Below are 12,774 nucleotides of genomic sequence, written 5' to 3'. Positions count from 1 at the left end.
TTTTTTTAAAGTTGGTTTCTTATCCAAAGCCTGCCACATTCTCTTGCTTATTCTAGTTGCTAATTTGTAGATACTTTTGTATTTTTTAGGTATACAATCACAAAATTTAGGAATAATACAATGTAGTTATTTTTTCCTTTTCTGTTCTTATATTCTTTTTTTCCTTTTTTACATGCCTTAGTAGCTGTTAATATATGTGATATAATGTTAACATGTCTGGGGATAATGAACTTTCATATGTTATTCCCAATGTTTAAAGCACAATTTCAGTGGTTCACCAATTTATCAATTTAAGGAAATTGCCTTCTACACCTAGTTTGCTAGGAGTATTCTTTTTCTTTTTTTAAATTATACTTTAAGTTCTGGGATACATGTGCAGAATTTGTGCAGGTTTGTTACATAGGTATACACGTGTCATGGTGGTTTGCTGCACGCATCAACCCATCATCTATATTAGGTATTTCTCCTAATGCTATCCCTCCCCTAGCCTCTCATCCCCCAACAGGCCCTGTTGTGTGATGTTCCCCTCCATGTATCCATGTGGTCTCATTGTTGAACTCCCACTTACAAGTGAGAAGATGGGATGTTGGATTTTCTGTTCGTGTGTTAGTTTGCTGAGAATGATGGTTTCCAGCTTCATCCATGTCCCTGCAAAGGACATTAACTCATCCTTTTCTATGGCTGCATAGTATTCCATGGTGTATATGTGCCACATTTCCTTTATCCAGTCTATCATTGGTGGACATTTGAGTTGGTTCCAAGTTTTGGATATTGTGAATAGTGCTGCAATAAACGTATGTGTGCATGTGTCTTTACAGTAGAATGATTTCTAATCCTTTGGGTGTATACCCAGTAATGGGATTGCTGGATCAAATGTTATTTCTGGTTCTAGATGATTGAGGAATCGCTACACTGTCTTCCACAGTGGTTGAACAAATTTACACTCTGACCAACAGTGTAAAAGTGTTCCTGTTTCTCCACATCCTCTCCAACGTCTTTTGTTTCCTGACTTTTTAATGATCACCATTCTAACTGGCAGGAGATGGTATCTCACTGTGGTTTTGATTTGCATTTCTCTAATGGCCAGTGAAAATGAGCTTTTTTTCATATGTTTGTTGGTCACATAAATGTCTTCTTTTAAGAAATATCTGTTCATATCCTTTGCCCACTTTTTATGGGATTTTTTTTTCTTGTCAATTTGTTTAAATTCCTTGTAGATTCTGAATATTAGCCCTGTGTCAGATGGATAGATTGCATAAACTTTCTCCCATTATGCAGGTTGCCTGTTCACTCTGATGACAGTTCCTTTTGCTGTACAGAAGCTCTTTAGTTTAATTAGATCCCATTTGTCAATTTTGGCTTTCGTTGCCATTGCTTTTCGTGTTTTAGTCCTGAAGTCTTTGTCCATGCCTATGTCCTGAATGGATTGCCTAGATTTTCTTGTAGGGTTTTGATGTTTTTAGGTTTTACGTTTAAGTCTTTAATCCATCTTAAGTTAATTTTTGTATAATGTGTAAGGAAGGGGTCCAGAGCCAGTTTTCCCAACACCATTTATTTAATAGGGAATCCTTTCCCCATTGCTTGTTTTTGTCAGATTTGTCAAAGATCAGATTGTTGTACGTGTGTGGTGATATTTCTGAGGCCTCTGTTCTGTTCCGTTGGTCTATATATCTGTTTTGGTACCAGTACCTTGCTGTTTTGGTTACTGTAGCCTTGTAATATAGTTTGAAGTCAGGTAGCATGATGGCTACAGCTTTGTTCTTTTTGCTTAAGATCATCTTGACTATATGGGCTCTTTTTTGGTTCCACATGAAATTTAAAGTAGTTTTTTCTAATTCTGTGAAGAAAGTCGATGGTAACTTGATGGGGATAGCACTGAATCCATAAATTACTTTGAGCAGTATGGCCATTTTCATGATATTCTTTCTTCCTATCCATAAGCATGGAATGTTTTTCCATTTGTTTGTGTCATCTGTTATTTCCTTGAGCAGTGGTTTGTAGTTCTCCTTGAAGAGGTCCTTCATATCCCTTGTAAGTTGTATTCCTAGGTATTTTATTCTCTTTGTAGCAATTGTGAATGGGAGTTCACTCATGATTTGGCTCTCTGTTATTGGTGTATAGGAATGCTTGTGATTTTTGCACATTGATTTTGTATCCTGAGACTTTGCTAAAGTTGCTTAGCCCTGAAAAATTTTGTCAAATGTGATGAATCACATTGATGTATGCATTATATGAACTTTGCATTTTTGGAATCAAACCAACTTGGACATACCTCCTATTGTGTGTTTTACTTCATTAATGTTAATATTACTGACAGCACTTAACCATTTTGTTCATAATGGACATAGGTTATAATTTCTTTTGCAGTCTTCATCAAGTTTTTGCATCAAAATTACCATATTTTCATGAGTTCAGGAGTGTTCCTTATTTTTTAGTTTCCTGAGAGGATTTTTGTAAGATTGGAATTACTTCTTCCTTGAATTTTGTAAAAATTTCTGGTAAAGCTGTCTAAGCTGGAGTTTCTTTGTGTGTAGGATTTTTGACTTCTGATTCAATTTTTTAAATAATTAGGTTTTCTCTTTCTCATAGAGTACTTTTGTTAAATATATAGTTGATTTTATCTATTTCATCTAAATTTTAAAACTTATTGGCAAGCATCTGATATTTTATTATTTGCTTAACTTCTTAATCATCTATAGTGATATGTTTTTTCTCATTTCTGATATTGAATTTGACCCCTTCTTTATTTTTGTATTCAAAGAACACATTGATCCACTCTGTTGTACATCTACATTCTGTTTCATTAATTTCTGTTTTTATCTTATTTTTTCTTGTACTTTTGTTGGGTTTATTTTACCATTTGCTAAATTCTTGAGTTGGATGCTTAGACATACATAATCCCTTTCTTCTTCTCCAACAAAGATATTTAAGGTTACAACTTCCCTTCAAATGACTGCATTAACTTAATCATAAAATTTTGATATTTTATGCAGTATTTTTGTTATTTTTGAGTCCACAATATTTGTAAACTTCCCTAGAACTTTTTTCTTCAACTAACAGGTTATTTTTAGACATACTCCTTAATTTTTAAACATGAGGCTTTTCTTTTCTTTTTTTTTTTTTGAGACGGAGTCTCACTCTGTCGCCCAGGCTGGCCGGATCTCAGCTCACTGCAAGCTCCGCCTCTCCAGTTTACGCCATTCTCCTGCCTCAGCCTCCCGATTGGGACTACAGGCATCCGCCACCTCGCCCGGCTAGTTTTCTGTATTTTTTTTTTTAGTAGAGACGTGTTTCACCGTGTTAGCCAGGATGGTCTGGATCTCCTGACCTCGTGATCCGCCCGTCTCGGCCTCCCAAAGTGCTGGGATTACAGGCTTGAGCCACCGTGCCCGGTCGAGGCTTTTCTTTTTATATTCAGTCTGTAAAATTGTTGTCTGATAACATACTGTGCATGAGTACAGTTCTTTGAAGTTTGTTTTCATTTGCTATACGACTTTTTAAACATACTTAAGAACATGACAAATTGTTATTTCTAATTTAGTTTTTAGTTTTTCTAAGTACAGGGGGTTTTTCTGTCATGTCTGGCTATTTTTTTTTCTTTTCTTGGCCGGCGTGGGGGGCGGGGGCGGAGTGATGAGGTCTTACTCTGTCACCCAAGCTGGTCTTGAATTTCTGGTCTCAAGCTCCTCTGTTTCCTTGGCCTCCCAAAGTGCTGGGATTACAGGTGCCAGTTACTGTGCCCGGGCAGTTGCAGTATTCTGTATCAGTTGATTAAGATTATTAATTCTGTTTAAACTATCTAAATTTTAATGACCTTTTTCCCAGATAACTCAGTTACTGTGAAAAATGTTAAAATTTTCATTAAAATTCTAGATTTGAGTCTTTCACTTTGCAGTTCTGTTCGTTTCTGTCTTCTATATTTTGAGACTGTAATTTGTGACTGAAAATATAAAATGATTATATTTCCTGATGAATTCATGATAACACTTTATGTTTTATGATGCTTTTTCCACTAAGGAAGATTTTGTGTGATATTTACATATCCTGTCTCATAATTAGTGGGACCATCTCTTCATCACATAAATGTTATCACTTAACAAAAAAAAGTTTTGTATGCTCAGCATCTACATAGGCACTCAGTTGTTCAATGGCCAGGTAAGCATAAGGTAAATATTAGATTCAAATTGTTTAGGAGAATGTTAGGTGCAGAAGGCTGAGTTTGACATGCTTCCTCAGTTCATGTATATACTATTATCAGCTTGTGCAGAGGCCCTTGACTGATGGATAGGTGGGTTGGTTAATTTATCTCAATTAGCCATTTCCTTTCCCACCTATAGGCAGCTGACCTAATGTATTCAAAATATGCCATAGAATTGCATTTTTATTTGCATCAATGGCATGATGCTAGAGACCTTGTTATATTTCTTGCTTATTTTATTTTATTTTATTTTTTTGATACTGAGTCTCACTCTGTAGCTCAGGCTGGAGTGCAGTGGTGCGATCTCAGCTCACTGCAACCTCCACCTCCTGGGTTCAAGTGACTCTCCTCCCTCAGCTTCCCAAGCAGCTGGGATTACAAGTTCATACCACCACACCCAGCTACTTTTTGTATCTTTAGTAGAGACGAGGTTTCACCATGTTGGCCTTGTTGAACTCCTGACACCAGGTGATTTGCCTGCCTCAGCCTCCCAAAATGCTGGGATTACAAGCATGAGCCATCATGCCTGGCCTATTCCTTGCTTTTTAAACACTCACTACCAAAATTCCTATATCTAGTTACAGTGATGTATTTTTAGTGATGTTCAAGGATTCAACTGCTTCATAGTATTTTGTAACGTGAGTGCATGTTTTATTTATTCCTTAATAATTATGAATTTGTAATTCATGATTTTGGAAGGGATAAGTTCAGCCTGGAAATATCTGGTAATAATGAATATTATAGGTATTTATAGTCCTTGAATTTATACTGTGCTCATTTTTTAAAGTTTCTGGAATTATCCTCCATTCTGAGTTCACAGATCTCTTGTGGGCTTTGTTGTGTCATCGAATAAATTCATTTTTGTCTTTTGTCTCTCTTCTCTACAGGTTGGAATACTGTGGTTTGACATCTCTCTGCTGTCAAGATCTCTCCTCTGCTCTTATCTGCAACCAAAGACTGATAAAAATGAATCTGACACAGAATACCTTAGGGTATGAAGGAATTACGAAGTTATATAAAGTCTTGAAGTCTCCTAAGTGTAAACTACAAGTTCTAGGGTAAGTCTCCATTGGTTTCTCAGGGGGAGCATTTCCTGTAATGAGGGATTTGGGGAGCCACTCATTTACTACAGGTCTCAGAATCAACCTAATTATGTATCCTTGGGTATTTTCTAGACACTTATTTGTTTTTCCCTCATAGAACACTGAATTTTGAGAGACACAATATAGCACAGTAGTTGAATACTGAGCACCCTGGAACCAGCCTAGATGAGTCTGAATTCTGTCCCTACCACTTACTAAATGTTTAATTAAGGCTAGTCCTCCATTGCTCTTTGTTTTGATTTGCTTATCAGTAAAATGGGTGAAATGATAAAATCAACCTGTAAGATTATTATGAGCATCTGAGTCAATATAGACCAAGTACGTAGAATGGTGCCTAGCATAACAATAAACAATAAATGTGTTAGTTGTTTTCATTATTATTATCAGTAGTAATATTAATTTTGCTTGGATAGGAAAAGGCTCTTGGAGGATCCTTTTTAATTTCAATAGGTTTCTCTTTCTCTTCTGTTAATTTCTCCTATCTTCCTTCAACTGCTGTATCTCCCTCACTATATCTCTCTCAGTTCCCTTCCCCACTCCTCATCCATGTTATAATGTTCTCTCTCTATTTTAACAGAACAGTTTTTTTTCTCCTGAAATAAATCCTTTACAGAGAAAGTGGAGGGCTGTAGGGAAATTGAATGCAGGAAAAGAGATGTTCCCTTGTTTTCTCAGGTTGTGCAAAGAGGCATTTGATGAGGAAGCCCAGAAGCTGCTGGAAGCTGTGGGAGTTAGCAATCCACACTTAATCATTAAGCCAGATTGTAACTATCATAATGAAGAAGATGGGTCTTGGTGGCGGTGTTTCTGATTTGAAGAAACTGACATTCCTTTAAAAATATAAATGTAAATACATACATACATACATATATACCCAGACTTGGGTGCTTAACTTCAGATACTCTATGCCCATAAATTGTGTACTTGGCAGCTGTCAGATACCCACTTCTCTGTAAAATGTCTGTTGTACTTCACACAGTGGTTGAGAGGCTAAAATAAAATAAAAAGCATAAAACTCTCTGAAAAGTATAATATGTTTTTAATTGGATACAGAGCTTAAGAATGCAGGTAAGGGAAGCCTGGATATGAGGCTGGAGGACGCGGACAGGGAAGATCAGTTAAAATGCCTAGTTTTTTCCTTACTTTCACTGACATGGCTTAGTTCACAGCCCCACTGTCTCTGGCACCTTTTATTAAAATGTGTCTCCCTGTGTGTTCTTGGGATCACCAGTGTCAAGATCACTTGGGTATCTGTCTTAAAATGGAGATTCCTGAACCCCACACTAGACTTACCAAATCAGAATGTCTGGGTAAGGGTCCTTGGAAACCAGCATTTTGATAATTTCCCAGGCAAATTATTAAGTATACTAATAGTTGAGAATAACTAATTTCAGTAGAAATGGGAGTCTACTTCTACAATGAACACTTTCTATAGCTTATTGTAAAGATAAGGAGGATTAATTTCCTTTAAGGGATTATAAGGTTATTTGGGCTAGAGCTAGAAACAGATTCTTTCATTTGGCAAAAACATGACACAATAAAAATTTTTTGTGTGTGAAAGACTGTTCTGGCTATTTATTGGTTATATAACAAACTATCCCAAAACTTGGTGGCTTAAAACAATAATGATTTTATTAAATCTCATAACTTGGATTGGAATTCAGAAAGGGCCCAGCTGAGCATTTCTTATACTCCATAAGGTATCACTCGGGGTCCCTTGGTGGTATTCACCTGGCAACCAGATTGCTCTGGAGGTCCTAGATAACTTTTATACGTCTGCTGCCTTGGCAGGGAGGGCTGAAAGGCTGGGTTGAGCCAGACCCCTCTTCCTGTTATCAGCCAGAAGTCTAGTGGTTCTCAGCAGTTTTGGTCCTTGCCCCCTCAGAGGAAAGAATTCAACTGAGAGGCAGAAGTAGGTTTAAAGCAGAGGCAAAGTTTATTAAAGAAGGCAAAGTACACTTTAAAGAAATCAAGCAGGCCACTTGAGAGATTCAAGTGTCTCTCTTGATCCTTGGTTTGAGACTTTATACATTGACTCATCTTCCAGGCTCTTCTCCCCTGCTGATCCCTCCCTTGGGCAGGTTGTTGCTTGATTACCCGTGTGCAGTGGCCTGCCAGCACTTGTGAGGGGTCCCGTGCACAGTGTGTTTACTGAAGTTGTATGCATGCTCCTTTGGGATGACTTTTCCTTACTGGTCATATACAGGAAGGTCATATACAGGTCAAAGTCCACCATCTTGCTCCCCTTTGCACACACTTGAAACTTTATCAGGGATTGTGGTTCGCTGGCTCCAGGTGTTTTCCATCTGTTGCAGGATTCCTTTCCCTCCTGGTGGCAGTTGTGGCCACTTACTGTCTCAGAGGGATAGTTTTATGCTCACCTGTCCTTCACCTGATGAAAGCCAGACATTTCTGGGGACCCTCCCTTGTCCTGTTCATTATCTCAGAGGAAAAGGTTTATGATTGCTTGACTATGGCTCAAAAATTGCTTGGCATTCCTGGGGGGCCTCTCTCCTGCCCTGCTCTCATATCTGTCTAACTACCTACTCTAACATTGCCTCTAGTCTTAGGACCACTCCATGTGGTTTCTGCAGGGTAGGGATTCAGGATTTGAAAGGGCCAAGAGGAAGCTGTCAGTTACTTTAAAAGCTAGGCCCAGAACTGGCATAAAGTCACTTCCATAATCCTCTATTGGTGAAAGTAGTACAGGCCAGCTCAGATTCTAGGGCAATCAATTGTTGATGGGAGTAGTGTCAAAGAATTTGTGGCCTTCCTTAGTTCACCACAAACTTAATGTTTTTCTCCTTGTCTGTGGGAGAAAATAAAGCCTCTTAGCTTATTGTAAGGCAAAAACCAACACTTTTTCTTTGATAACACTGTCAATTCCTGCACAGTTCTGATCACCAAAATATGTGGGTTTTTAACACACCAAGCAATTTTCCAACACCAGCTGGGTATCGTATAATTCAATTCCATTCTGACATTATCATCAGGGAGGTAGCATCATGTCCCACAGGTGAGGATCTCAGTCCCACAAGACTCTGCCCTATTTGAAGTACCAATTGCAAGTTCCAGGTTGTGACCTGTACTTCTGACAAACTGGTCATAAGTCAGGGTTCCCACAACTCTCTTTTCCCTGGGTTCCATAATTTGCTAGGATGACTCACAAACCTCAGGGAGATACTTTACGTATGTTTACCCATTTATTATAAGAGAATATTTCAAATGATACAAATGAACAGCCATATGAAAGAGACACATAGGGCGAGGTTCGGAAGGTTCTATCCCTATGCATTTGGCTTGTGCCACCTTCTCAGCACATGGATGTGTTTAGCAACCAGGGAGCTCTCTGAATCACATCTTTTTGTGGAAGCTTCATTAGGTAGGCATGATTGATTAAGTCACTGGCCATTGTCATAAACTCAACCTTCAGCACCCCCTTGCTTCTTTGGAGGTCGGGATGGGGAGTGCTGAAGGTTCCAACCCTTTAATCACATGGTTGGTTCTCCTAGCAACCAGCCCCCATCCTGAGACTATCCAGGAGCCTCTGGCTACCAGCCATCTCATTAGCATACAAAAACACTTATTGCTTCAAATATTCCCAACGTTTTGGAACCTGTGTGCCTTGAAAGGGGCCAGAAAATCACACTGTATAATATCCCGTGGGTCAATGTGGAGGACTGGAGCATAGACCTTGGCAGTCAGAGGGGGCAAATGGTTTTCGTAAAAATTTGCAAGTAATGTTACTGGTGCTGATATCCACACAGAACAGTAATACTGCTGCTGACATTTGGCATAGGTGATACATAGAGAGGTGGCTTTACTGAATTGATTCCCAGTGAGGACAGTCTTGCTAGTTAGAGAAAGCTAACCGGCGCTATTATACCAAACACAGAAAAGAAAGTATACACCAAAGTGGTGACTTCTTTCACATGATAGCCTTGGGCTGTAGTCACCATCTCATCCTTCACAGACAACAGGATTTCCAAGCTGCCCAAAGAAAATTCCAACAAAGGTAAATGTTTCTTAAGATAATTTCTACCAGACTGTCAGAAAAAGGAAAATTCTTATATTTCTGAAAGCATTTCAGGGCATTATAGAGGAAGACAGCTTTTCTAATTGATTTTTTAAAGATGAAAACTATTGATAATAGAGCCTGACAACCAAAATGAGTGATTGAGGCATAAGTCTCAAATCATCAGGATTTATTGAGCCAGCTTGAGAATGAATCTGGGAAAAATAGGGGTCACAGGTGCATCTGTGGCTGTTTTTCCTTTAGAAGGTCTCAAAAGGTTTAGTATTTATATATTTTCCTTTAAAAGGGGGATGTGGCAGTGAGATTAATGATTATATAGTTTTCTGACTTTAGTGCCCAGTAAATCTACATTTTATATAAGGTAAACATTTGAAGAAAAAAGGAATACAGGAAGCAGATGTCTCAGGAGTGAAGGAATAATTAATCTATGTCTTTTTGGTGTACCTGGGAAGATAAACTAGTCATTGACATTATCAGTGTGGAGTCTTTTGAAAGGGCTGGTTTCTGTTTAAACTGTAGGGAAGAAAGCCTAATGTTAGTTAGCTAAGGGAAGGGAATAATGTGGTATGTCTGACCTCCCATCTCTCCTGACATGAATGGGAACTCAGCTTCTGAGGTTTTTCCAGGGTTCCTTTGGCCAACTGGGAGTTCATTCAGTCAGTTGGGGGCTTTGGATTTTATTATTTCTCAAGCCTAATGACACTATCAAGAAATTTAAAGATGAATGTCACTTATGACTATGCAAAGACCCAGTATTAAAATTTTTGAACATTTCAACATTTAATTAAAATATACTATGATTAATGTGACTTAGAAGTGCAAGAGTGGGCTGATGTTAGGAATATTATAATTTATCACATTAATTGGATGGTGCAGAAAAACCAATTACCTCAATTTATGTTGAAAAGGTGTTGAATAAAATTCAATCTCTTTGTGGGGTAGTTTCATAACATGAGGAATGTTTATCTTAAATTAATAGCAATACACTTAGAAGCATTAGCACTTAAATGTTAAAAACATGCCTGTGGTATAACTGAGCCTATGTTATAAAAATCATTATGTGTTCATTTTACTATGTCTTTGTTCTTTTCTTCCTCCATGCAAGCAAGCATGGAGTATAGAGTCATTTTGAGAGAATATAGTCACTAGTAATTGTTTAACTTCGTATCCTAAATTCTGGGGGCAACCAGCAGGATTAATGAACTCGTTTTTCTTTTAAAAAACAATGATCCTTAGGTCATGCAGACCTCCTTGATGGCATCCAGAAGTTTGATCACCCTAGAGATACAGATAGCTTTGATCATCAGGGATCTCCCCTCCTGCACATCTACCTTACTCATAAAAGCCCACAGTTATGTTCAAAGGCAGGTCAGATTTGAGAACTCATCTCTCCTGCCCTCTCACTTTAGCCAAATTGAATAAACTTTTCTCTGCTCCTAAGTGCTGATGTGTCAGTGTTTTACTTACTGCACATCAGATATATGAACTTAAATTTTGGGGTTCTACAACAGTGTCACTGCTGTAGAACAGTGGTGATGGTTAGAATAGGTCAAATGAAAATTTTGATATTTTGATCATTATGGATATTTTTGCATTAACTTTTATCTCCAAAAACAGTATTTCTTTTGATTACTAAGTTTTTTTGTATCTCCTTAAATTTGTGCATCAGGCAAGTCACTCCTCTCATGCTAAAATCAGCTCTGGGGAAGAAAGGGTTTGCAATTATAAACAGAGTCGAATTGGATTGTCAAAAAAGCAAATATTCAAAACTAACTTTAGTTTTTTTATTCTTTATGTTTTATCTGTTTTCTTTTTAATATTTTGTTAATTGTTATTGCATTATTTCTGCTCTCTTTAAATTTATTCTGTTAATATACTAACTTCTTAAGTTGGATTCTTCTGATTTCCAGCCTTCTCTCTTTTATTATAAGCATTAAGGCAATTAATTTCCCTTTGCATAGCTGATCCTCTCTGGCCACTCAGCTCCTCTTCCTGCTCCTTACAAAGCTGGCTCTGGATGATCCCTTAAACAGCAGTTGAAATATCACCTCCTCAGAGAGGTTGAACACTCCATCTTATATATCATCATCTCCCCCTCCCGTTTCCTACCAAAGCACCGTGTTTCTTTTTTTTTCTACCACTATCACAGATATGTAATTATTTTATTTCCCATCGCTTATCTCCCTCATCACAATGTAAGTTCTGTGAGAACAGAAACTATGGGCCTTTTCTTCATTGTTTTATTCCAGCCTACAGCACAGTGTCTTCTTGCACATGTGGGCTATGATTCAAGAATGAATGAATGAAGAATGAATAGAAGCAAAACCATTCTACTCTTCCAGGGAACACTTGTATTATTTTCCAACTTCCCAGCAACTCGGTGAAGTAGGTGATCTGGTTATCATGGGAAGCCCTGCAGACTCCAGCAGCCTGGGAAGTCACTGCCTGAGACTCCTAGCTCTCTGGAGACTCCCTAGAATCGCATCCGGTGGGAGTCCTGGGATTCTGTCCCAGGGTGCCCCATGTTTCTGGTTGTCTTTTTACATTTCTTTAATTGTGTGTGATGAATCAGCTCTCAGGCCCAGACCTTCCACTCCTCCTTCTGTGTCCCTGAGCCAGACGCCCTCAAAACTCAGTGCGGGGCACCTGGTAGGGGCGTGGATGCAGCTGGAAAGGAGGTGACCCCAATTTTGCTCTCCATCACCAGAGAAAGCAGGACCCTGGACAGCGCCAAGAGCCCACAACCACTAGCATTCCTCCTTTTAGTTCTCAGTTCCTTGTCCACAGGGAGCAATTTCGCCAATCTGAGCCGAGGTCCCAGTCTCTGAAGCCACTCTCCTAAAGACAGAAATGAATTCCCGAAAAGTGGATGCTTACCGTTCATTGAAGTAATATAAATATATGTGAATTAAAAGTCAACCACTCTTTTGGTTCATACTGTTTGAATAAATGAGGGTGTATTAGTCGGTTTTCACGCTGCTGATAAAGATGTGCCTGAAACTGAGCAATTTACAAAAGAAAGAAGTTTAATGGACTTACAGTTCCATGTGGCTGGGGAAGCCTCACAATCATGGCAGAAGGTGAAAGGCATGTCTCACATGGCTACAGAAAAGAAAAGAGAGCTTGTGCAGGAAAGCTCCTCTTTTTAAAACCATTGGATCTTGTGAGACTTATTCACTATCATGACAATAGCATGGGAGAGACCTGACTACGTGATTCAGTTACCTCCCACTGGGTCCCTCCCACAACATGTGAGAATTCAAGATGAGATTTGGGTGGGGACACAGCTAAACCATATCAGAGGGGGTGCCCAGTGGTCACATTCATAGAGACAAAAGAATGGTGGTTGCCAGGGTCTGGAGGTGGGGTAGGGGGACATGGGTTGTTTAATGGGTATAGAGTTTCAGTTTTGCAAGACAAAGAGTTCTAGAGTGTTT

The 12,774-nt window shown here is 38.6% G+C and overlaps 1 protein-coding gene across 1 annotated transcript in view; it reads left to right on the top strand.

Moving 5' to 3' along the window:
• NLRP14 (NLR family pyrin domain containing 14) overlaps positions 1-6,323 on the top strand; it is a 51,713-nt gene extending 45,390 nt beyond the window's left edge. The window contains exons 11-12 of the mRNA XM_033204647.1: positions 5,086-5,256; positions 5,977-6,323. Of these exons, the coding sequence (XP_033060538.1) occupies positions 5,086-5,256; positions 5,977-6,112 (307 nt within the window). The 3' untranslated portion in view covers positions 6,113-6,323. The remainder of the gene's footprint in view (positions 1-5,085; positions 5,257-5,976) is intronic.
• The last annotated feature ends 6,451 nt before the right edge of the window (positions 6,324-12,774 follow it).

This window comes from Trachypithecus francoisi, unplaced genomic scaffold (genome assembly GCF_009764315.1).
Source record: "Trachypithecus francoisi isolate TF-2019V2 unplaced genomic scaffold, Tfra_2.0 Lachesis_group8, whole genome shotgun sequence".
NCBI lineage: Eukaryota > Metazoa > Chordata > Mammalia > Primates > Cercopithecidae > Trachypithecus > Trachypithecus francoisi.
This window is presented reverse-complemented; position numbering and strand designations above follow the sequence as displayed.